The sequence below is a fragment of the Elephantulus edwardii genome, unplaced genomic scaffold (assembly GCF_000299155.1).
Source record: "Elephantulus edwardii isolate Elephantulus edwardi_28Jun2011 unplaced genomic scaffold, EleEdw1.0 scaffold00162, whole genome shotgun sequence".
NCBI classification, from domain to species: Eukaryota; Metazoa; Chordata; class Mammalia; order Macroscelidea; family Macroscelididae; genus Elephantulus; species Elephantulus edwardii.
In genome coordinates, this window is record NW_006399912.1 from 4,007,533 (window position 1) to 4,034,179 (window position 26,647).

The 26,647-nt window shown below is 42.3% G+C and overlaps 1 protein-coding gene across 6 annotated transcripts in view; it reads right to left on the minus strand.

Moving 5' to 3' along the window:
• Positions 1–26,647, minus strand: part of RBFOX1 (RNA binding protein, fox-1 homolog (C. elegans) 1) — a 465,218-nt gene that overhangs the window by 24,345 nt on the left and 414,226 nt on the right. For 3 of the 6 annotated variants that reach the window (XM_006895224.1, XM_006895222.1, XM_006895223.1), the window contains exons 10-11: positions 22,879–22,921; positions 15,875–15,939 (exon numbers count right to left, since the gene is read on the minus strand). In XM_006895224.1, the coding sequence (XP_006895286.1) occupies positions 15,875–15,939; positions 22,879–22,921 (108 nt within the window). The remainder of the gene's footprint in view (positions 1–15,874; positions 15,940–22,878; positions 22,922–26,647) is intronic. The other 3 variants (XM_006895227.1, XM_006895226.1, XM_006895225.1) reach the window with 1 other exon arrangement.

Consider the following 26,647-nt stretch of genomic DNA (forward strand, 5'->3'; position numbering starts at 1 on the left):
CGCCAGGGGCTTTTTGTCCCTCATCACAATTAATCTTCCTAGTCATCCAATGAGGCAGTGACTGAGTTTTTGCTACTGTTATGTGATGTCAGGTCAGGTCATCCTCACACCCACCCTCTATATGACCGAACTACACTTCGCCCGATCTTGCTACATACTCACAATCTCTACTGTGCTTAAGTCCACTGCTGATGTGTCAACTCATCCCATTGAAGATCTTCTTTTTCATGGATCCTCTAACTATTTCATATACGATGTCCCTCTCCAGGGATCAGCCCCTCTGACCATAACATGCTAACTGTACGTGAAACCATCTCATCATCCTTGCTTTGGGGGGCAATCTGGTTTTACTCCTTCCAAAGCAACACCATTAACCCTCAACACTGTAAGCTCACTGGTAGTGACTGGAAGTCAAGTCTAATTCATAGCAGTCCTACGGGACAGAAGGGAATTCTCTCATAGTGTTTTTCCAAGGCTGTAAATCTTTATGGAGACAATGACTCATTGTTCTCCCACAGATCAAGAGGAGTGAAGTGACAAATAGGAAACTGCGAAAGGATGCAGAAATTTAAAGAATGTTGTTGTTTTTGTGTACTGTAGAGTCAGAACCATGGACTGCCAAGAAAACAAACAGATTCATCCTGGAGAGGGTTAAACCAAGCTACTCCTTGGAGGCAAGGATTCTGGGGCTTGGTCTGACATACTTTGGGCATGTTGCAAGGAGGGACAGGTCCTTGGAGAGGGACAACATGCTTGGGAGGGTGCAGGGGTGACGCAAGAGGAGAAGACCCTCAATGAGATGGATTGATTCAGTGACTGGGGTAATCGGGATGGGTGTGTCAGAGGCAGTGCGATTGGCACAGGATAGAGCAGGGTTTAGGGCTGTTGTACATAGGGTCGCTCTGAGTCACAAACGACTCGACGGCACATAACAACAACAACAGAGTCAGAACCAACCCAGAGCTGTCTCTCCAACAGGTTTTCAGAGGCAGTTGCATGGGAGGAGATTGCCTATCCTTCTCTCACGGGGCAGCTGGTGGCCTCACGAAGGTTTCTATCATAATCAGTCTGACTTGTGTATCTTAGTCGAACTCTGTACCACAGAGTTCTCAATGGCTGAATTTTCAGACGTAAATCTCCAGGCCTTCCTTCCAAGTGCCTCTGGGTGGACTCCAAACTTTCTGTTAGAAGTTCAGCATGTTGTTAACCTTTTTGCACCATCAAAGTTCTAGAAGAATCTAGCAATAGTATTTTTCTTTCTTCTTCGTTGTCTTCTTTTTAAAGAGTACTGGAGACCTCCAAAGCAAGGGGAAGTACCAATCCAAGTTATCCTATTTTTTGGTAAATTTGAGCAAAGGTAATTCCATCTAATTGATCAAGATAATTACGGGGAAAGGGTGTTTGGCTTGATGATGCTTCAACACCTTCCTCCGAAATCTATTCATTCATTCATGTGTTCACACATAATAACGCGACAAGAACAGCCCAGCAACAATGACAAACTTGATTGGTTTCTCCTCAGGTACTGCTTCAAGCTGTCACCCACTTAACACCCATCTCCTCTAAATCTCAAAAGCATCCCTGCCTCCAAGTGTTTAGCATGGTAATGAAATATCAAATGCACTGCAGTTTAAGGAGAGTCTAATCCCAGAGGACCCCATCACTGTAATTCACCCAAGGGTATAAAATAATGGATAGTCCCGTGACTATGCACATGCATGGACTACACACACACCCCCCCCCACCCCAGAAACGGGAGAGGAAAGCTCAGTAACTTAAACTCTCTATTGTGGAGTGGATTATGACTCACAGCAACCCTCCACAGGGCTTCCAAGGCTGTAAATTGCAATAAGAGGAGTTTTCCCATCATTCTCCTGCAGAATCACTGGTAGATTGGAACTACCAGCTATATGCACTATTTGGATTAGCAGCACAACTTGCTGGGGGTTTTGTCCTCAGAGAACCTTATAAACAAGATTCCTCTATTAAAACAAGAAATGTGTTCTTCTAAGTGAAAACTGTGCAAGCCAGACTGGCTTTCCATTCAATCTTCCAGACACATGTGGTTTTATAACATTAATTATAATTGATTAAAGTAATTAATTACAACATCTGACCAACTCCTTTCCTTTCAGCCAGCACACCCATCCGTTAAATTTTTCACCCCAATATGATTTGTAAACTTTCTCTCAAATAAAGAAAAATGTATTAAAAAATCAATTCTTGTGGAAAAGAATTCAGACTTAATAAGCACAGAATAAGACCTTGCTTTAATAACTTTTAAATATCCTTGAACAGCCTAGTGGGGGGAAAATACCCCCAATGACATTTGAATCTCAAAGACTGGAGTTTCTAGGTGCAATGGCTACACACTCAGCTAAATGAGAGGCTGGTGGTTAGAACTCATGTAGCTGCTTCTTGGAAGAAAAGGCTTGGTGACTTCCTCCTTAGATTTATCAAGTGCCAAGAAGTCAGAACCAAGTCATATGTGATCCTCCAGTGAGTTTTCTGAGGCTGTAAACCTCACAGGAGGAAAATGGCCATCTTTCTCCCTTAGAGTATTGGTGGATTCGAATCGCCAGAGGCCCCACCTATGTACACATTAGCGGTGTGACTCCCTACAGACTACACTTCCACACCTCCCTCCCCTAAAGATTGTTGTTGATCGCCGTCGAGCCAAGCATGACTCTATGAACAAAAGACTTTATAAATATCATCGTTTCTCAAAGTTCATAGTTTCCAGAGGCATGTTGTTTAGGGAGTGGATGCCACTCCTGCTTCCAAACCTGTCTTCATCAGGGAGCTCCACCAAACACTGTTCACCATGGGTGACTATTACGGCATTTGGCACCTCAGTGATACAGAGTTCAGCATCACAGTCACTCCAGGTTACCTCAGTACAGTCTCCACAGGGCGGTTCTACTCTGTCTTACAGCACATCTTAGAGCTATTCCAAGTTCAGGTCCAGAGGACTGTAATAAAACTGACACCTCAAGAAAGTGACCCTTCTTCCTTTCCACGGGGTTGTACAATTTGATGGGTGGTGGGAGGGGGCAAAGGAAATGAGAAAGATCTGGTGGAGACCTGAAAAGACAGAGTAATGGTGGGCTAGTCCGATGGTGATTCATTTTATAAAACATAATGAATGGGAATGACTGTATGAAACAATGTGAATGAAGAATAGTTTGAAACACAACGTATATGAACTCTGTAAACAAACCAGTATAAAATTTTTTGCAATCTCTCACGGAGCCCTGGTGGCACTGAGTGTAAAGTGCTGGGTGAACAACTGAAAGGTCAGCTGTTCAACTCCACTAACTGCTCTGAGGCAGAAAGATGGTCAGTGTCCAGGAAAAATTTACAGCCTTTGAAACCCAGTGGAAAGTGGCTATGAGTTGGAACCGACTCAGTGACAGTAGGTTTGGTCTGACCGTCCTTTAAGCATTATGATATTGTAAGAATTACCAAAATGGGATACAGAGACACAAAGTGAGTACATGCTATTGGAAAAGAAAATGGCACTGATGGATTAGGGGGATTCAGGGTTCCCACAAACCTTCCATTTTTAAAATATATGTTGATGTTGTTGATTGCCTTCAAGTCGAGCATGACTCATAGCGACCCTATGAACAAATGGCCTGAAGCCCCTCTACGACTGATATTTCTCAAAGTTCGTAGAGTTTCCAGAGGTGTGTTATGTAGGAAATGGATGCCACTCCTGCATAAAATACCCTCTATGAGGTGGATTGATTCAGTGACTGGGGTGATGGTGTGTCAAAGACAGTGAGATTGGCAAGGGATAGAGCAGGGTTTAGGGCTGTTGTAAAGCAAATTGGTTTTCCATTTCAACTCTTCCAACGCACTGTATTTCACATTAATGACAACACCTGCAATACAATAGCTCTCTTTTCACTTCCTCTCTGTGACTCTTATTTCCATCAATCCCACTGTCCTACCTGTTCCTTGTGTAAACAGCTTCTCTTTTGTCTTTACACAGCTGGCAGTTGGTTATTCTATGAAGTGAGGGCCTCCTGGGTGATACTGTTCTTCTAAGGTGTGTGTGTGTGTGTGTGTGTGTGTGTGTGTGTGTGTGTGTGTTAACTTCTGTGGGACAAGTTCTATGTCTGTGACGGAAATGGATCCCCCCTGGAGTCCTCTCCCGGGCAGATTCCCTTCTGAGGTTTCCCATCTGCCTTTGCAAGGGTTCCGCTTTCCCCAACTACCTCTAAACCCTTCAAGCTAAAAGCCTCTGATGGCACTACTTAAAAGATGGCTTTTAGTTCATTTTTTTGTGGCCTATCAAGCCAATGATCTGTAACCTGGAAACTGTAATTAGGCCCTGACATGACCAAAGGACTTGTAATACAGTGTCTCGTCACTGGCAAAAGTGTCTACTCGGCTGTGACAGATATGGTCTACTGGATTTGGAATTTCCTTTAATATCTCCCTGACTCCTTGTTGGTCCAGGCTGTTGACTATTACAGGCTTGGGTCTGTCTCCTTTAATTTTTTTTTTAAACTGCTTTAATTTCATGTCCATCCAGTAGAGCATAGTAACTCACTGCCTCTGAGTTGAGTCCGACCCCCAGTGACCCTCCATTAGGTTTCTGAGGCTGTGAAACTTCACGGGAGAAGAGTTTTCTCCTTCAGAGCAGCTGGTTTGAACATTGGCTTTTTGGTTGACATTTCAACACACTACCAATATGCCATGAAGGCTCAATAGTACAGAACAGCTGTTAAGAAATCATGCTGGATTATGAACCAAAAGTAAATAATTCCTTCTTGGGAACTCCAAATGGAGTTTCTTATCATGTGTGTGAGCAGGTCAGTAAAGAAAAAAAAAACAAACATAAAAGAACTCGGGAAATGTTATAAATAATTTAGACATTTAGAATGTATTCACTATTGTTACTGTTGTGCGATGCCGTAGAGTATGACTCTATGATTCTATGAACAACAGATCTGAATCCTGTCCTACCCTGGGCCATCCTCACGATCTCTGACACACTTGAGCCCACTGCCGCAGTCACTATGTCAATCCACCCTGTTGAGGGTCTTCATCTCCTTCACCGTCCCTCCACCTTTCTCTTTTGATGTCCTTCTCCAAGGAATAGCCTCTCCTAGTGTTTGTTGTCCTGCACTGATGTGTCAAATGCATTAATGACTGGTTACCCAATGCAGACAGAGAGTGGGGTGAAGCTCCCTGATTAAAACAAGCTTAGAAGGAGGAGTGACATCCACTTCCATAATAGCTTGCCTCCGGAAACCCTATGAACCCGGAGAGAGGATGAGAGACACCCAAGTGTTGAGGACTCTCCTTCATAGGGTCGCTATGAGTCGCCTGCGACTCGACGGCACTTAGCAACAACAACAACAACAACAATGGTGTTCCTTTGCTGTTATGACACATTCTTTCGATCTAGATATAGGTTTCGCATTAGCACCATTAAGTGCTCTGGGACTCTCATTCTGAAAACTTATGAACAACTCCATGTACATATACATTGTTGTAGCTGTTGTTGTCTACCATTGAGTTAGAACCAATTCATATTTGACCCTCTAGCAGATTTTTAAAAAAAATTTTTTAAATGGGAAAAAAACGGCACTTAACAACAACAACAATAACAGTGTTGTCATGGAGATGTTGCTGACAGAAGCTTCCTTCCTCACCGTCGCAAGGATGAGTAAGTATGTCTTAAGAAAAGCGCAGCCAGAATGCTTCTTTGACAAGAAGATGGCAAGACGTCATCTCATTGACTCTTGGCTAGTCTTGAACATTATGTCGGTAAAATAGAGCATCAGTTAAAAAAGAGGAAGACCCCTCAATGAGATGGGCTGACAGAGGGGCTGCAAAAAGATGGGTTTAAACAAGGCAATGATGGTGAAGATGGTACACAAAGGGGCAATGTTTTATTCGGTTGGACACAGGGTTGCCCAGGAACTGATATAACAGTATCAACCACCAAAAATACAATCTTTCCGTAGTGAACCTACTACATTATAAAAGACTCATCTATACTATACTCATAGGTCATTCTGGTGGCAAGAAATTACGTCATCAACCCAAAGGTTTGAATCCACCAACGGCTCTGCAGGAGAAAGACAGTCTCCTCCCATGTGAATAAGTGCCTCTGAAAACTCACTGGAGGATCAGCTTTGGGTCTGTTCTGAGTCAATGGTATGTAGCACAACAACAACATACTGTACTAGCAGGACTCAGTGTGCAGCAGTTAAGCACTCTGACACCAACTAAAAAGGCATCAGTCTGAACTTACCAACTGCTCCACCAGGGAAAGATGAGGCAGTAGAGCTTACCGCCCGGGAAAACCTGTGGGGCCGTGGGACTCTATCTGCAGTGTTACTATGAGTTAGAATAGACTCAACAGCAATAAGTTTGAGTTTTGGATATCTTACACTTACTCAATTTAGCAGATTTAGTCCTACATTCTTTGTAACGTTGTTGTTAAATGCCGCCGAGTCATAGACAACTCATAGCAACCCTATGAACAAAAGACCTTGTTGCTAAGTGCTGTCAAGCCACAGGCGACTCATAGTGACCCTATGGATGAAAGGCCTGAACACCTGAACAACTCTAATTGTTTCTCCAAATTTATAGTTTCTGGAGGCAAGCTATTTCGGAAGTGGATGCCACTCCTGCTTCCAAGCTTGTTTTAATTGGGGAGCTCCACCAAACACTGTCTGCCATGGGTAACCATTATCACATCTGACCCATCAGTGTCACACTGTTTAGCATCACAGCAAGCACGAGTTACATCTGTACAGCAAATGGACAGACCAGTGCTATACCACTTAGAAGAACGTTTGACCTGCTAACTGGCAAAGAATGTTAAAAAGACAGTAGATTCGAAGTTCTGCATTTTTAGAGTTGGTTAGAACTGAAATAACCAATGCAAGTGTTGTTTTCCTGAAAGCTCACTCTTGTTTTCTAGATTTGAGATTCTTCACTTGATGAGTTTAGGGTGCCTTAAAAGGTAATAAAATCACTTGCTTTTCTTTTAGTGCCCTTCAGGTTCCAAATAGCTCAGCCACTGTCCTCACCACTTGTAAATCACCCTGCAAGGAGCAATTAATGTGGCAAGAACAGATGAGAAGATGAAGCTCCACGAGGAGAAGTTACTGGTCAAGGCTGTTCTTCTAATATACAATAGAATTTATGATTAAGGGCATCCGCTTCAGCTTTCAAAATCAATAGGGGGACTTGTTCAACTTTTCTAAGCTTGCTTTCCTCATATAAAAATGAATCAACACCAGCCTCATTGAGGAGGTTTGACAGTTCAATTATCCAGTACATAGATGCTTAGCACTTTAAAGAGTGCCCACTGCCAGCAGGGACCAGCCCTTGGAGAAGGACATCATTCTTGGAATGGTTGAGGGTTAGTGCAGGAGAGGAAGATCCTAGATGAAAGGGATTGACACAGCGATTGTGGCAATGGGGGGAGGTGTATCTGGGGCAGCAAGACTGACTATTGTTCATAATCAACTCATATTATTTATATTGAGATAGAGCTATTATTCAAAGGGTTGCTATGAGTTATAATCAACTCGATGGACATAACAACAACAAACCATTATGTAGCAGGAGTCGTTCGTAGTCACCATCTAGTTGCTTCCAAGTTCACAGTGACCTCACACACAATGAGAGCAGGGCATTGTGATCAATAGTATTTTCAGTGACTGACTTTCCAATACAGATCACCAGGCTTTTCATCTTACTCTGTCTTAGACTAACACCTGCTCAGCACCATAGCAACAGACAATCCTTTACCAATAGATGGCTGTACAAGAGGTACAGAGGACAAAAATCCAAGCTAAGTCTCCTGCACAGAAGGTGAGAATTCTACCACTGAACTTCCATTGGCCCATAACATAGTTGTTGGCATACGCTGTCAATTTGGAAGTAATTCCTAGCTGACTCTCTGTTAGGTTTTTGGAGCCTGTAAATAACTACATAGAGAAGATGGTAGAGGAGCTGTAGAGGAGCTGGTGGCTTAAAAGATACCTTTGGGTTGGCAGTGAACTTCCTTACCATTAGACCAACAGAGCTCTCTCATGACATAATGTTGTTATTGTTGATTGCCGTCGAGTCGAGTATGACTCGTAACGACTCTATGAACAAAAGACCTAAGGCTTTTCCATAATTGTCATTATTTCTCCATGTTCATAGAGTTTCCATAGGCATGTGGTTTAGGAAGTGAATGTGACTCCTGCTTCCAACATGACATAAGAAACCACCTGAAATCAAACCCTTTCTTATACAGTTGATTTGGCCTCATGACCACACTCCTTAAGGTTTCCATCGTATACAAATCTTTCCGTAAGGAAACTGCTTATCCTTTTCTTGCAGAAGAGATGGTGCATTTTCTGTTAGCAGCCCTTCTTGTTACACTCTATGCAACCAAGCTTTCTATTATAGTGGTTCCATAAGGAAATAGTATTATAATTACTACTGAAACTATCACAGATAATTTGAATAAAAGTTTGGTTTTACCTCAACACATTTCTCTACTGTGGCACCTCAAGGAATCTTAATCAATAGTGCAAGTAAAAATATTCTTTTTCCATCTGATGAACATTTGGTAGGAGCACAATCAAATACAAGTGCAAGTGTTATTAAAGAGATTAATTTGTTTTTCTGAGAATGAGGACCTGTTTCTTTTCCCAGTTATCCTGAAACCTTCTAAAATGATCAGTTTTATTTCCTCATCTTAAAAAAGTCCCTCAATTGCTGAAATAGCAAATAAATCAGTTAATGTGAACTCTGAACCAAACAGCAACCTTGTTTGTATGTAAATATATGTATGTGCATTGTTGTTGTTGTTGCTGATTGTCTTTGAGTCGAGTACAACTCATAGCGACCCTATGAACAAAAGGCCTGAAGCCCCACTACAACTCTCAACATTTATCAAAGTTCATAGAGTTTCCAGAGACATGTTATTTAGGAAGTGGATGCCATTCTGGTGTATAAATACATCTATAATGTATAAAGATATGAATGAGTATAAATATATAGCTGAATAAACGCATATATAGTGTACACACATATGTATCAGGGAGTTGTGGTGGCCTACTGGGCAAAGATTTCCAGTGCTAACTCAAAGGTGTTACTCTCCCTGGTGGTTCAAACCTACCAGCTACTCTTGAGCTAGAAGCATGGGCAATCTTCTCCCATGCAATTTACAGCCTTTGAAAAGCTGCTTCAGGTTTAGCTATGAGGCAGTTTGACTGTTGACTTTGATAAACGTATAGATACAGGTGTGTGCATATTATTTTCCTCTCTGCTTTGTGCTCTAATAAAAAAACTAGACTGCTTCTTCTTGGCACATACAATTTAGAAGGACAAAAGCAAGGTATTGGTAACTAATTGCTATTACATTTACAGAGTATTCATTTAAAGAATGCAAGAGACCTCATTAGACTGGCTGAAACAACATAAACAGTTTTTAGGAAAACAAAAGCAAAACAAAAGGAAGTCAAGGACAACCTAAAGAACACGCTATTAAAACAATACAGAAGAGTTAGTCATTCATAGCTATCTTTTGACTCAAAAGGCTGGAATATGAACCTAAACCGGCATCCTCCTGCCTTCTAGCCTTGTTTCCGTTGGTTATGAAGCACAAGGTGTCTTGAAACCATCGTGAACAACACCCTCATGCCATGTTTCATTCCTTGTTCATTTAAGAACACCTTCCTGGCATCACCAAGTTTCACAGTGCCTTCATAATAATTTTTAATAATGAATCTCTCTCTCTCTCTCTCTCTCACACACACACACACACACACACAAACATTGACAATTTACATTCCAGAAAATGGGATATTCTAACATATCAGGTTGCCATGAGTCAGAATTGACTTATGACCGCCGCTTTTGTGTTTATTTTTCAATTTCAGAGAGTGTATCAAACTCTTATTTTACCAGTTACGAACATTTAAATAAAAACTGGATTAAAAAAAACCCCAAAATAAAACCATTTGTGCTTATCATTACTTCATAAAATGGAATCTATTTTTAATAGTATGTGAAAACAAAGAAGGAATAAAATCTACCTTCCCTTGAAAGAGAATTGAAATTGATTTTGTGTTTGTGTTCACCTATGCAATTAAATCAGCACCTACTCCTTGGAGGCAAGGATTCTGAGGCTCCGCCTGACATACTTTGGACATGTTGTAAGGAGAGATCGGTTCTTGGAGAAGGACATCATGCTTGGGAGCGTTGGAGGGACAGCGCAGGAGGGGAAGGCCCTCTATGAGGTGGATTGATTCAGTGTCTGGGGTAATCGGGATGGGTGTGTCAGAGACAGTGCAATTGGCACAGGACAGAGCAGAGTTGTACATAGGCTGTTGTACATAGGGTCGCTGTGAGTCACAAATAACTCGATGACACATAATAACAACAACAACAACAACAACAACAAGAAGTCATCAGAGGTAGTCACAATGTTTTGAACTGGTCTGTGGAACCATTGCTTAAAAACACTTTCCCACCATAGTTCTGAAAAGTTTATTCAGCTCTTGAGTTGTCCCTTGTCCACCTAACACCGAACAGTGATTGTGGCAATGGGGGGAGGTGTATCTGGGGCACTTTCTAACCACCTACAGCCTACAGCATCAATCTTTCTCCAACTTGATTTAGATACAAATACTGAGAGAAACAAAGAACTTCCATTCTATGTCTGCTTTGCTGGGTCTACTCTCATCAAAGACTCCACATTAGACATAGATTAAATTTTCCCTATCCTACCCCACGGCAAGGAAAAGTAAAATCATTGACCTCTTAAAGAATAGCAGTTGTTTTTTGTTGGTTTTTTATTATTTTTTTTTAAAGTTGACCTTTGTACAAAACAAAAATGAAATCAAGAACTAAACCCCACTTAAGTGGTTAAATGAGATTTTCTTCTCAGGATGCTAATACGCCTTGTCTGTTGAGAACTCCTCTATTTTGAGTATACATCATCTGAAAAAGACTCCAAGTAAAAATAGCATTTTAAATGCAATGATTAGCCTATCGATTTTAACAGAGGCATTTCTCCATTCTTTCATTTAACATCTGGGGAGTGAAAAAAAAAGTATATGCAAACAGATGAAGAACAGCCTACATTAGTGGAAATCAGTTCAAATCTCTTCCCCTTCAGGTTGGATTTCACAAAACTTATGCCGAAAGTAAAATTTAGTTCTGTTTTTTGCACTTTACGTGTGATGCACTATTAATACAAGGAGTCAGAAATGATCTGTTTCTATCCATCCTTCTACGCATGTAGCATTCATCCTCCCACCATTCATCATTCATATACATCCATCCATGTATATCCATCCATTCATCCACTTATCTAACTCTGTCTACCTATTTACTTCTACACTTGACCATCCATCCATCCATCCATCCATCTCTCCATACAACCCTATCTACAGACCTATCTATTTCCCTGTCTGCCTACTTAAGAATACATTCAGAATACATACATTATCTACCTACTTCTAAATACATTCCTCTCTCCATACATCTACCCATTTATCTATCTGTCCATCTTTTTCAATTTTCATCTCTTCTCTAGCTGGTCTCTAGCTAGCTCCTTTCTGACTAATGTGGAGGGACTTTTCCATGCACTGGTTTCTATATAGAGATATAGAAAGAAGGTGTTTTTTTTTCATTTTGTTTTGTTTTTGTTTTTGTTTTAGGATAAGAATACAAGATCTGAATGTTCTTCTAGCTGTGACTTGGGATTTTGCAAGCCTTAGACTGTTGATCTTGATATCCTTAGGAGTCCTTGGAGACCTTTGAGAGACCCTGAAGGAAACAGTTGTGTATACGTGTGTGTACAAACAGAGAGAGCAAGATCCCTGACATTATGATATTTTCTTATGGTTTCTAGTAAGTTGAAGCCTATAAAATTGTTGCTATTCCTCAATTCCCCCCCCCACCAAAGATAGAAATTTCATATGGTACAATGTTATGATGGTGGGAATGAAACAATAAGATAAAAAAACAAAAGAAAACAAACAAAATCCCCCCAAAAACAATAACCAAAAACCAAACATCAAAGCAAAAGTATACTTTTAAAACAAAACAAAGAGAATTCGGTTGCCGGATGCCTGTTCTGCTCACTCTCGGGACACTTAAGGCAGTGCTATCGTCTTTTGTCACAAGTGGCCTGGATTCGGGGACGGTTAAGAGAAATGCATGTTTTATGTGAAAATGGAAAGGGTGCTGAAAACTTGCAGTGTCACAGAATCATCCTGCTATTTCAGAGCCAAACACTGTATCACTTTCTTCTCTAACTGATCCTCTAGCTAGCTGGTTTCTGACTACCGTGGAGGGACTTTTCCATGCACTGGTTGTTAGGAAATGTTAACATGTTAGCAAGCAGAACAAGCATGACAAATGTCTGTCTTTCTGGTGAGGTAACAGTTTCATCAGCGCTGTGTACACATCAGACATGTTTACCTAAATAATTGTGCCACAATCCACTGAACAAGGTATCATTCCCTTCCCACCGCACCCGCCATTTGTCTGCTCAGAGATGCAACAATGATCAAGTCATAATACACAGAGAAACCAAGAGCCAATCAATAGGGAGAAGCCTGCCCCCAGGCTTAATTCAAGCAAGCCATTCATCGAGCTAATGTGATGATGAACCTGGGAAATCCAGAACGTACCACAGACACATCAGCAACACCAGGTGGCATGCAATGACCAGATGACCGTCGGCCCCGTTGCCATGCTTTGAGTGGTTCAAGCTCAGAAAACACTTTCCTTTGAGAATCGGGACAGTTATCTTTGCATAACTCAAAGAGAGCTTAAGAACAAGGTTTCAGTGAAGTCAATTGCTTACCACATGTTTCTTAAATGCCAAGAAAAGTCCCACTGAAGAATTCAAGGAAACTATATGACCTAGTCCGGGCAGGCCTTTTTGCTGGGGGAAGTCTCTGCCCACACCAGCTAGTCTTCATACTGGAGGTCAACACTGAGAACTCTCCTGGTGCCCTCATTTAATGAGCATGTGATCATTTAACCAAGGAATATTATGGGAAGGGGCTTGCAAGGTGCTTGTGAAGGACCTTCTGGATCGTTCTGAGGTTACTAGTTGGTATTCAACGTTTTTCAAAGGTCCCCGAAGCTTTAATTTTATGAGGGCTTAATTTGTGCCGATGAATTGTAAAATTCTCCCCATCCAGAACATCAAACTTTTGCTTTCAAGACACCTGAAGAGCGAATTTCATGATTACAGGGAAAATGTGTGGCAGTATCTTTTTTTGATTGGACTGACAACCAGGGAGGATGACTGAAGACTTTTTTGTTCTTGCTGGTTTTACTCCTTTTCCCAGTAGCTTTTCTGAGGTAAAAAGTTGTTTGTTTTCCTTTGTCATTTTGTCTTTCAGAGAAAAAAAACTCTAAGTGTCTATTGTTCCTGATATGATGTTGCAATGGTGCAAGAGAATTTATTACCTTCTTTCCTGAGATACATTTTAAGTACATTCAGGTAGATTCAGAAGTTATTTGGAGATTTTCACAATTCCCCTCCAAATGTACATCTTATATGCAAGGGTCTTCTTTTTCTTTATCCATTTACTAAGAATTAAAGGAAGGACCATCAGTGAAAAAAAAGGATTCTTTACAAATTAAACCAGAAATAGCATTTTAAAGATTGTTTTCTGGTAATTTATTGGCCCTGTTACTTCATTCAGCTCAATGCCACAATTCCATATGCAGCAAATATCTTAAAGTGAAATAGGGCAACTAAACCAATTTTCACAGCAACCAAGAGACATAATGTGAAAATCTCCCTAATGAACAAGAGGCCAATTATATGGGCAAGAGGATATTTAGTTAGTTTCTTCAACTGAAAAGATTACATTTGTGCAAACTGCAGACTTATTCCAAATTTACCAACCCAAGAGAGAGGGCAATTTTTCAGTAGGACATGTTGCTGATGATAAATATTAAAACAACAGATTTTATACACTACTTGAATATATAGTACTTCAAAACGAAGCAACATTTTAATTTTTAGATAAATTCAAGTGGAGGTTTCCACATAATTCTATCTAAGAACAGTATTAGATATTTATGAGTCCCCCCCCACATGTCTAGATTGCTCTTACTAGAAAAAGCAATTTAAATTATATCTTTGTAATTAACCTTTTCTCAACTAGAGGACAGATGTATTTATACTGAGAAGCGAGATAAAAATCCAAAGAAATAAATCCATTTAAGATTCTTATAATTATACAGCAGACTAAAGTCACTATGATTATAATTATATACAAAGTGGGTGTTGGAGAATTTAGCATCTAGAGATATTTTCATAAAAAATAATTAAGGGTTGTAGCTGAACCACTTTACAATTGATACTGTGTGAATCTTCAAGGCGCAGAACTTAATAGCATTAAGCCTTTTCACTCACAGAACGAGCTTGAAAATTCATCATTTTTATTAGCCTGACCGACCCTCTCTACTTTCCTAATCTCAGGTCAAGAAGTGGAGAAAACAGCAATTTACACAAAACACAGTTTGCTTCTTGGCAAATTGATTACTGGGGAAGTGGGTAATGAATGTGTGTCTTTAGAATGGCATCTTGATAATTGTCTGGACTGTTTCAAAGTCCCCTCTTATCTTGAGAACTTATGGATGGTTGTTGCTAAGAGAATCATCTTCATCCTTCTAACTGGGTATGAGCAGATGCCTGATGTCAACTCTATCTTGCCCAAGAGTCATTGGTTCCAAGTTTTTGCATGGGGTTTTGAAAGTTGAGCTTTTTGGGGGGGGATGCAGCGCTTTCTCGTGCTTTTATTCTGTCACGGAAAGATCCTCTAGTTGCAATGAGTTAACAACACGCCTTGTGAGAAATGGGATGGCACTACAGAGAGAGCATGAGCACAGCAAACCTAGACAGGAACTAAGTTGCAGCAGGCCAAGTGGGAGAACCAGCGGCGGCTGGCCCTTCTCCATCCGGAGGCCCAGACATCACCTGCTTACCTGTCTCACCCAGCATGCCTCAGCCACACATGCAAATTATTATCAGTATTGTTTTATTCATGGAACGGAGTTTTAAATCAAAGACGTCATTTCCAGAAGAAGCACCCTCCACCACAACTTGGGCATGCAGAGCATCTGAACATTCACATCTCTGTCCTCAGAAAACAGAGCCAAGGGTTTGCATTCAAATGTGAAAAAACGCGCATTTCTTGTCTTTTTTTTTTAAGGCAGATAATACAAAAATAGCTCTGGCTTGAGCTTATGAAGTCCAAGTACTAAATCTCACTGACAGTCTTGTGTGGGGTGGACTACACATCAAAGGTGACTTGTATCTATAGGCGTGGGAACTGGGCATGTCCAAGAAGTAGGCACCTCCTTGGGCATGCAGAGTCAACATCTCCCCTGTGATGACTTAAAATGCAATGGAAGGAAGGTTTAACTTAGCATAAAATATTGTAAAAGGGAGGGGGCAAAGAGTGCTTGAAATCTAGGCAAACACCTAGGCAAAGGGTCATCTTTTGCTTGGATTCCTAGGAGTTACATGAAACCATGATCTTGCAGAGAAGACCATGCACAGGGAGTGTAGTATCTGCATGCAAAGTGTGTAGACATAGAAATCAAGAGAGCTATGATTCCTGGAGACTTGGACAAGGCTTGTCCTTGCATTGTGTCTTGGCAGAGAGGAAGGGGGCTTTTGAATGAACTCAGTTTGACTGTTCATCCCCTCTCTCGGTGGCGTGGTGTTTACCGTCCCTATAGGATTGCTCACTACCTCCCAAGCGGTCATGCATTTCCACCAAGGCTGGCCGAGCCTCTGCCGCTCCCACCAGCTGGAGTTAACTTCCGAGTGGTTGCCAAGCACGAGAAGGAAGGTCCTTACCTGTCACTGTAGGCAGCGGCAGTGGTAGGAGTCGGCTGGGCATAGCGGTATGCAGCATAACCACCCTACAACACAAGGAGAAGGTTCACTCAGAAAAGCAGGACGTCCAACTCAGGGGGTGAATGTCCAGTGGTGAGGCTGCACCAAGAACCGCTGTTAACCCAACTCTACTGATCTAAGACAGAAGTTAATGAGCTTAGTACCAAAGGAGAAATTAAAACACACACTAGAGAGATAAGGGCTTGAATTGCGATCCCAGCTGGATGTTAAAGGTTAGCAGTTTTAAGCATTATCCCATAGTGAAGGCCCAGGCCCTTTCAGGTAATATGCTTCCATGTTATTGGTGACTACCTTGGGGTGAGAGAAAGCAGAGGAGATTTTAAACATACTCTGCTGAACTTGATCGATATTCTGAAATTCTGATTTACCTTTACTTATTAGTTATACATGTAAATTTTATGTAAATTATTATGTAGGAAGTTTTTCTTGATGAGGATGGAAAATTTGGGAAGAGGTATCTGTGAATGGCTGCACACAGGATGGAGGGAAATGATCTCACTGAACCGTACATATCAAAATGGTGAATTAGCAAAATCATTAGCTCTTTACAATTAATAAATTACAGGGCAAGCAAACGTCCTTTTATGTTTACAGTTATAAGGGGGAAAAAATAATACCAGATAATTTCTAACTGGGAGTTACCAGCCATCTTTCACTTGTACACTCATTTGACCACTCAAGATATTAAAGTGGAATGTCTTTCATTTTCTAAATGTTACATAATCATTACCAGAATGAATGATAGGCATTCTGTCTTGTCAGCTCAAGGTACATCCCTATACAAGTTCAGATGGGGGACTCATCTGGTGTGCAAACATGATAAAGTCTTCTAATTTGCAAATAAAATCATTAAGAGAGCAACAAAATCTGAAAAAAGCATAATTAACATTTCGTTGTATGTAACGGTAATTGTAATTGTTCAATTAAGCAGGGAGGACGCGTGGATGTATTTGAAAGGAACTGTGATCAGTGGAGCATCGATTATCAAACTGTGAAAATAACAGAGGTTCTTGCTCAGCGAACCGCAGCGCTCCATCCACCACGGCGGAATGATCGCAGCACAATTAAGAAACAGGACCTAGCCTCCACTGACAGGTAACACGGGGCCATTCAGGTTCTAACGGGAAGACACTGTCCCATAATCCTCTGTGGAAGTGTCTTTGCCTCCCAACCAAACTGGAATAGCTCTCGGTAGAATGAACTGTCCTAGGATCACTGATGTTAGTATCCTTTTCAGTCAATTTCATCTCATGCCACAACCCATGTGTGTACAGCAGACCTGCCCGTGGGGGCTCCGATAATAGTTGTATTATCTAGTAACACAATCAGGAGTGGGTGAGTTAATGAAATTCAGAGTAGTCTAAGTGTGTCAGAGGTGATAAAGATGGCAAAGGATAGGGCAAGGGATCAAGTCTGTTGTTCCTAAGGGCTCTAGGAGTTGTATTCGATTTGACAGCATCTAACAACAATATATTAATGATCTATTCCTTGGAAATGGACAGCATGCTTGCAAAGGGGGAAAGTCAAGGAAAGAAAGGAAGACCCCCAACGTGATGGACTGACCCAGTGACTGCAGCAATGGGGTCAAGAGTGTCCAGAAATGAAGAGGTTGGCACTGGATAGGACTGTTGTTCATAGGGACAGTCAATGACTGTCTAACAACATCTACAGCATATAACGTATCTCGCTTCTAATCAAGAGGTCAGCAGTTCAAACCCACCAGCCACTCTACAAGAGGAACCATCTTTTCTCATAAAGATTTACTTCCTTAGGCCCTTTCAATGGAGCGTTGCCATGACTGGGAACCTACTGAATTAATGACAACAGGTTCATGTATAGAAGGAAATGAATTTCCTGCTTGTCTGGGTAGGAGAGAAGTGAAACAGAAAAGTTGCAAGAGGCATCTTTCAAATGTAGGAAAATCATTCCCAAACATTTCCTTCTGCTGCTTTTCAGTCACAGCTTAACCTTTTCAGTGGACTTGTCTTTACTTTCACTGCAAATCAAAACTAGCTGATTTAGTTTTAAAGAAAGTCATTCTTTCGACCAGTCCCAGCGAAGACTCATCTAAAACATCTTGACAGATGATTATCAATAATTTGGAAGCCAGGTTGGGTTTCTTGGTTTTGTGTTTGTGGTTTATTTTTGTTTTGTTTTGTTTTGTTTTTTAAATCTTCCCTGGAAAACAATGTGAAAGCTAAAAAAATAAGAGAGCGAGAGAGAGGTCCTAGCCAGCCACCACCTGCTGTTGCAAGCACCATGTTCTCTAATTAGGTACCGGGGAACTCATTAAAATTTGCTGAGGAGTTGTAAAAGCAAAGCCGTTTGTCAGACCAGCACCAGCATCCAGGCTCAGAATGAAGGGCTGGGGAAATGAGGTCACCATGTTTCAGGAGCCATTCTTCTCATGTTTGTTTGCTTCCTTGTCATCATGCGACACACTGAAAGACAAGGAATGGGTATGCTGCTGTCTGTCTGTCGCACTTGACATCATACACAGGCTGGGGCCATCTGGTTGATGATGGTGGTCATTAGATTCCGACTCATGTGTTTAGAACAGAACTGTGCGTCATAGCGTTTAAGGCTGTGAGCTTTCCAAAACCGATCCCCAGATCTTTCTTCCAAAGCACGTCTGGAAAGGGTGGGTTCCAACCTCCAACCTTCGGACTATTAGTCCAGTGCTTGCACCACTGGAAATATTAAATGTAAATGGGGTGTATGTGTGAGGGGCGGTGACTTAGGTTCCGTACTTCCAAGAGGGATAAAGAAAGATGCTTGCGTATTGAATTCTATACGAATCATGATTTGATATGGTGACTGTGAATTGGACTTTGGCAAAAATTTCTAGCAATGTCCCATTCACAAACCTGCTGGTTTTGACACCCCCAACTCCAGTGATAGTTTTGGCCAATGAAAGTAGATGGTGAGTTTGCTCTGCAGGAGTGAAAACAGGAAATTAGGAAGACTGAACCACAACTGAGGACTTCTTTGAGATCACTCCTAGTTAAACACACAGTGACATGATCATTTGAGAAGCGTTTGGCAGGACCTCTCCTTGTAGGTTCCCATTACTTTACGTTTAGGGAACATAGGGTGTTTAAGGCAAGGCAGACACAAGCCGTCAATGGCTGGTTGGTTTTGTTTGTCAAATACTTGTTTATAAGCATTCCTGGTACATGAATCAAGGTCTGGGCAGTCAGTGGAGGATCTTGAGCTTGGCCAATGGATTTACTGCTGGCCAGTTTGTCGACTGCTGCTGTCCAATATGGCAGCCTCCTGACATAGCTGAGGAGTCCCTGGGTGGTTTAACAAGGTAAGTGCTCAGTTACTAACCAAACATTTGGTGCTTTGAACCCAACCAGAGGGTCCTTGGAAGAAAAGTCCCGTGATCTAATTCCAAAAGTTCATAGTCGTTGAAAATCAAACCCACACAGTTCTGACACAGGTCAGAACTAAGTTGGAGTTTACTCCATGGAAGTGGTTTGATTTTTTGCAATGTTGTCATCGGCTGTTGAGCTCATGAAATGTGGCCAGTGCCATAAATTGAAATTTTTTTTAGTTAACTTGAATTCCAATTTAAAGCTGATGGTTACAATATTAGCACAAGTCCACATGAGCCCTGACTTAGAAAAGGAGCAGTAGTAGTCGTTGTTGTGTACCGAAGAGTTTGAACCGACCCATAGCTGACCCTCTGGGAAGTTTTCAGAGGCAGTTATATGATTATACAGGAGAAGATTGCCCATCCTCCTCCTGCAGAGCAGCTGGTGGCCTTGAACCGCGTGCCTTTGGAATTGCGGCACAGCTTCTTGACATTAGGCCACCAGAGCTCCCCTAGGTAGAGGGTTGGGGGGAAAAAAAAGATGATGCTCAATTTGATGGATTGGCAGAAGGGCTGCAAAATGGGCTTATACACAGCAGAGACTCGGAGGAGGGTGCAAGGGGGTCACGGGTTTGTTCTATTGTCACAGTGCATCTGGGTTGACTCGATGGTGCCTAAAATACCAACATGTGATCTCAGCAGCTGCCTCGAAAAGGGGGGAGAGGGCTGGTGGCTCCAAACCCCCCTCTACTTCCTAAACAACATGCCTCCAGAAACCCTATGAACTTTGATAAATGTCGATAGTTGTAAAGGGGCTTCAGGCCTTTCGTTGTAGGGTCGCTAAGAGTCGTGCTTGACTCAAAGGCAATCAACAACAACAACAACTGTATCTGTATCTCTATATATTTACATATATGTATATAATGCACTGTTGTCTTTGTCATTTTTCTTCTGTATGAAATCCATTTTAGGGGAATAAACCAAGTTGTGTATTAACTTAGTGCACATGTGCACAGGCTGTAAAATGATCAAAAAATACAAATTGCTTTAATTTGCCTTCCTAACAGGTGACTCTAATCAATTTTATTGCCCCATATTTTGCGGCTCGCTGAGCGTGGCCAGAACTTCTGCAAGCTTCTGCGCTGATGTCTGGAAAAGGAGGGCTCGCTCCCATTAGCTACCAGCAGACCGCGTTGGGGTTGCAGCTCACCAAAGTGGGCTGGGCGGCAATTAGGAGCCCTGCACCTCCACGACAAAAGAAAAAGGGGGCTGAGAGGCACAAGGCTGTTCCATGCTCCCGGCTCACAAGGAATCCTTGCTTTCCAAATGTCAGCAAGCAAAACATAAATGTGAACATCTATAAAGTGTCTGCTGTTGTCAAGTTGACTTTCACAGGTGAAAGAAAGCCCATCTTTTTCCAACAGAGTAGCTGGTAGACTTGAGCCCGTGACCTTTTGGTTAGCAGTGCACCATGTATCACACAGCACACCACCAGAGCTATTATATATGTATATAAAAGAAAGGCTAAGTGGGCCTTTTGAGCTGCCTCTCCCCTAAATAAAACAAAAATGTGGACATCAGAGACACAAGCTCCCAAGGTCTGAAGTATTTATCTTGTTGTTATTGTTGTCATCAAGGCTTCTGACGTGACACTGAAGGTAAGCGTCTGCAATGACGTACTGCTAGACTGTTCTCACAGTGATACTTGATGACACGGCCATGGCAGCAGGGACAAGGGCAGGTCATTTGCCCACGTGGATCTGAGACCCTGGGTTCTGCAAAACGAAGTGGTTCCTCCTTTGGGGGCCCTCCTGAAACCCCACTGCTGAGCCCGGTGGCTTTCCATTGCCTTTTGGATTACTTTGACAGTGGAAATCACCTTTCGAACTTTACAATATGCTTTTGAGGAGGGAGGAGGATGTTATACCAGCAGAACGGGAAGCTCTGATGGCCTAGTCCATAGGGCATTATGTCGCTTACCTCTCTGGTGCTTCAAATCCACCAGTGGCTCTGGGGAAGAAAGATGGACAACCTCCCCATATGCAATGTAGAGCCTCAGAAAAAAACAGTGGAGCATCAGCTAGGAGCCAGTTCGAACCTGACAGCAGTGAGAATGAAATAGCTGAGCAGGGAGTCACTTAGGAAAGTGTGCGGCTCTGGGTCAATGCAATTCGTCAGCCTTCATGTTAGGAGCAGAGTGTGTTGACTGACTGTACATTCATGAAGAGATAACTGGCCCAATGGTAGAGGCCTCTTTTCTGAGACTATACAAGAGGCTCACTTTGTGCAAAACAGGTCGATAGTTAGGTGTATAACTTAAGGGACATTTGATTTACAGAAACAGGTGTCAAGAGAAAGATTGCACTAGAAACCATCCTCCATGCTTATCTGTTTTATATGGCTCCTTCTGAAGTATGGCCATAGACAGTGGGATTCTTGAAATAGGACAAGGTGATCTATGATATTATTATTTTTTTGTCCTTATGCCCAAATGTTCCCTTTTCAAACTGGACTTTTCCTCTCCCCCTCATTAAACTTTGATATTGAAGAGAGAGGAAAAAAAGTGCCTTCTTAATTGACTTAGAAATGAATAAGGAGTTGCTGGTGATAGGGAAGCCCACGCAATGAAACCCCTAGTGAGCCTTTTTTTTTAAAAGGTTGTTTTAGTTTTTATTTGCTGGTCTTAATGTCTGATTAACAGACCAACTGGGGAGAGACTGAGACACTCACATTAAAATATGGGGGTTGACTTTCTTGACTTCCTAGAAGTTTGCTCATCTGGGAGTGGGAGCTGTTTCAGTGGAGGGAAGCAGGCTTGGAAGAGCTATGAATATACCATGGGTATGGAGCAAATTTCTGACCAGCAACAAACAAGGAGACCAGGGAGAGCTGTGTTAGCGACTGTTAATGCGTGCCACTGAGTGGACTCTGGTTCCTACTGACCCCAGGTTACAGAGAAGCACTGTCCCCAAAGAATTTACCTGGCTGTAATATATAAGGAAGTATAGATCACTAGTACTTTTTTTCCCTTGGGGGTCACTGCATGAGTTTGAACCACCAACCTTTCAATTATTAGCTGAGTGCTTAATCATTGTTTCACTTGGGCTCCTTATTCTGCCACTCAAAGGTGAACATTAAGAAATTTTTGTTTTCTCCATTCAAGGTGACTCAAAAAAACTCCTAAACACTTAGCTAATCCATTCATTCAATGAAATCCTTTCATTCTTTTCACGGAATTTATGTCTGTTTAGTCAATGATGGGGGGGGGGGCGCTCTTAATCTCAAGATTAAGCCAAGAAATTAATGGTCAAGCTGGCCTGCCATTATGATGGAGTCATGATCTAAAGAAGTTCATTGCCAAGACCACCCAAGCTTGGGCATGAAAAGGGTCCTCATGTTGGAAGGAATGGCCCAGGTCAACTAGTAGACCTATTAGGCAAGCCCAGAAGAGCTCAAGATGGCCAACTCTGTTTTAGAAGAATTTGGACCCCAACTGGAGAGAGGTCTTTCCCCTCCCTGGGTTAGAAAGCATGTCCCATCCCCGCAGTTGTCTGGTTAGTAGGAAGGATTCCACAGCTACCCCCGATCAGAGTGAGGAGTTTTTCCAGCAGTTGGGATTTCATACCTGCAGCAATTTATTGCCATATACAGGCTCTTGATACACTACTCTATAAGGAAACAGAAATGTAATGTTTTCAATGCAAAACTGAAATAAGAGAAAAACGCATCATCAGTCAGACAGACATTCCGGAGCAATTCATTTACAAGTTTGCGTCTCTTCACCAACATGTGAAAGGAACTCACCAAACCCCACGGGGATCCGGGCACTGACAAACCATTTTTAAAAAAAAACCTGTGTGAATAAAAGAAGGAAGGACTGGGAATCGAACCACAGTCATTATTTCTGTGCGCTAACGAATTGTTTGTTGTTGTTTTTTTCTTTAAGAAGGGAAAAAAGGGTAATTTCATGGCTTTCTTAAACCCTCAAAGCATATTCCAACAGTTCAGGTTAACAATCTCAAATTCAGCACTTTGTCTTGAAACTAGAATTCTCAGGAATACTTAGGATTTCATTTTGACACTTCATTATTTTTTTTTAAATGTAATTATATTTTTGTGTACTATCAAATCAGATCTGACTGGTACAGGAGGAGATTGCCCCATCCTCTCCAGCAGAGTATCTGGTGGATTCAAACCCTGTACCTCTGGGATTGCAGTGCAGCTTCTTGCCACTAGGCCACCAGAGCTGCCCGACACTTAATTACTGAGGTAGTTAAGACAAGGAGACAGTAGCAACCATAATTGCATCAATATCCTTTTTCCTTAGTTATTTGCAACCCAACAGAAAACAGGGATAGCATCTCGTGAAAGAAGTAAGGAGTCACACAGAAATGACTAAAGCTATTTTGGATGCACGTGACCTAAAAAAAAAAAAGTCAACAAAAGAACCCAACTACCACCAAACTAAACTAAACTACGACTCTGTCCAGAAAAGCCACTGCTTGTGCAGACGTCTAGGACTGACGGGGACACAGTGAGAACCCTTTTTCAGACTGAGGAGCACCCTTCGCATGAGAGCTATGGAGGGCAGGCTGGTCTTTCGTGTGATCACTGGAGATCCAAGTGGGGTTCTACAGCTCCAGGGGTGAGCACCTGTGCAGTTGAACATTCTGTGAGGCTGGCCTAGAAAAGAAAACCCTTTGCACCTGTCTATATTTTTTATATACTCTCCCGTTCCTCTCCAATTTGTATTATGATGGATGGTGAAGAGATTGAGATCGTACACAGCTTTAGTTTGCTTGGCTCCATAGTCAAGAGTCTTGGCACCAGCAGCCAGGAAATTAAAAGGTGCATTGTCATGGGAAAGTCTGCTGTTAGGGACCTCTCCAAAGGTACTGAAGAGCAATGGTGTCTCTCTGGAGACTAAGGTGCATCTGATACAGGCCATGGTCTTTGCAATCACTTGTTATGCAGAGAGTTGTACAGTGACTAAGGAGGATAGAAGGAGAATTGATGCCTTTGAGCTGTGGTGCTGGAGAAGAGTATTGAGAATACCATGGACTGCTAGGAAAACAAACAGATTTGTCCTGGAAAGGGTTAAACCGGGTGGCTCCTTGGAGGCAAGGACTCTGAGGCTCCGTCTGACATACTTTGGACATGTTGTGAGGAGAGACCTGTCCTTGGAGAAGGACATCATGCTTGGGAGGGTGGAGGGACAGCGCAGGAGAGGAAGGCCCTCTATGAGGTGGATTGATTCAGTGACTGGGATAATTGGGATGGGAGTGTCGGAGACAGTGCGATTGGCACAGGACAGAGCGGAGTTTAGGGCTATGAGTTGCAGGCGACTCGCTGGCACATAACAACAAACAACAAGTTACCTATGACTTATCGTGACCCTACGTACAGCAGTTCTGCACCCTGCCCTGTCCTGAGCCGGTCTCACTGACTCGGGCAAACCTACTCCCATTGCCCCAGTTACTGTATCAATCCATCCCATCCAGGGTCTTCCTCTCCTGCACTGTCCCTCCACCCTTCCAAGCATGATTCCTTCTCAAAGGACTGGTCCCTCCTGGCCATGTGCTCAAAGTATGTAAGATGGAGTTTTGAAATCCTAGCCTCCAAGAAGGGTTTCACTCTCTCCAAGACAGACCTACTTATTTTCTTGGTGGTCCATTTGTTTAACTTTCATCTTTAAGTTAAAAATTTAAGCTGTTGAAGTATATCTGTCAAATGTTATTGTTACTTGATCTCATATCTCTCTCTCTCTCATCCATCTACCCGTCTATCTCCCTGCCTCACTCTCTCCCTCCTGTGTCTATCTGCCTCTTTTTTGGTCTTCTGTCTTTTCACCTCTCTCCCTGTGTCTCCTGGTCTGTTTCTCTGTGTGCCTTTCCATGAGCATGTGTCTCTCATTCTCACCCTCACCCTCACCCACCCTCCGTCCCTCCCTCTCCTTCTCTCTCCTCTCACCCTCTCTGCCTTATCTCTTTATTATCTTCCCCCTCCTCTGTCCTTGGTGTATTGAATTGTCCCACACATAGGCATTATTTGCTGATGGTTTCCCTGCCCACAATACCCCTACTTCTCTCCTCCCTCTCCTTCCTTTCACTGCATTTCCTCTCCTGCCTTGCTGCTTAAGCCTTGCACTCTTGGGTCAGAGCCCGGGGCTCAAATCCAGGCTCAATAAGACTTTCTGTGCAAATTATCCAAACTTTTTCCTGAAAAAGTGACCTCTTTTGGTTTAAAAAGACCCAAGCAATATGGAGGTAATGAGAGGCCTGCTTTACTGGGCTGCGATGAGGTGGCAGTGGGATCAGGTGGCTTGTCTGAGTGGCTATTCCTAAATTGTGGTTGCTAGCTGCATGTGCCCTGATACATGGTGAACAAAGACACAAGGGAACAAAATGCATCAACCCTCTGACAGGATGGGGACTGGATGGCTGTGATCCAAAGGGTCCTACTTGTTGGCTTTTACAAATCAATTGCCAAGCCTTTCTTCCTGGTCTTAGTCTGTAAGTTCTCCTGAGACATGTTCAGTATCAACGTAATATGCAAGTCTCCTCTGATAGAAAAGTGGTAATTGTATATGAAGTGCACTAGTGAGGAGTCGAACCCAGGTCTCCTGCATGGAAGGTGAGGATTTTATCACCGGACACTAAAGACTTGAGGGGCTCTCACTTCCCAAGGGCGAATGACAAAGGGCCACCCAGATGCCAGATCCTCAGCTAGAAATAAAAATGGGCTTGTGGTTTTTGTCTGAAGAATTTCTGCTTTCCTTTCTCCCTGTTCCTGGACTTACGAACCCTTGTACCTGAGCCCACAAAGTGAAATGAAGAAAGGTCCTGGCTCTAAGATTCATGGATGACAGAGCGACAAGAATCCAGCAAGAACAGTGCTTAGCCAGGGTGGCAAATGAAAACTGGTTTGAACAGAACTTGGCATGGGCCTGGAAAGGCACTCATTTGCCTTTCATTTGTAACACTCACTCTGATTTCTTCCTGCCCGCTCTTTCCATTTTAAACAGCCTTCCTTTGATCAAATGCTATCGTCTTTGATCTCCTCTGGACTGGGTCAGGACAAATGCCTCAATTAAGTGGAGAGATATTGACCTTATGCAATAGTGTCTGCTTATTTTAAGCTTTTTGTTCAATTTCTAGCCTCCCAAGATCTATAACTTACCCTCAAATGGAACCTCAATGCTGTGCAGGGCTTGAAAACATATTCATTCTCTTTCCATCTTCAAACACTCTGTGATACCTATTCTTCACAATCACTTGTTATGCATCAGAGAGTTGGACAATGACCAAGGAGGACAGAAGGAGAATTGATGCCTTTGAGCTGTGGTGCTGGAGAAGAGTATTGAGGATGCCATGGACTGCTAGGAAAACAAACAG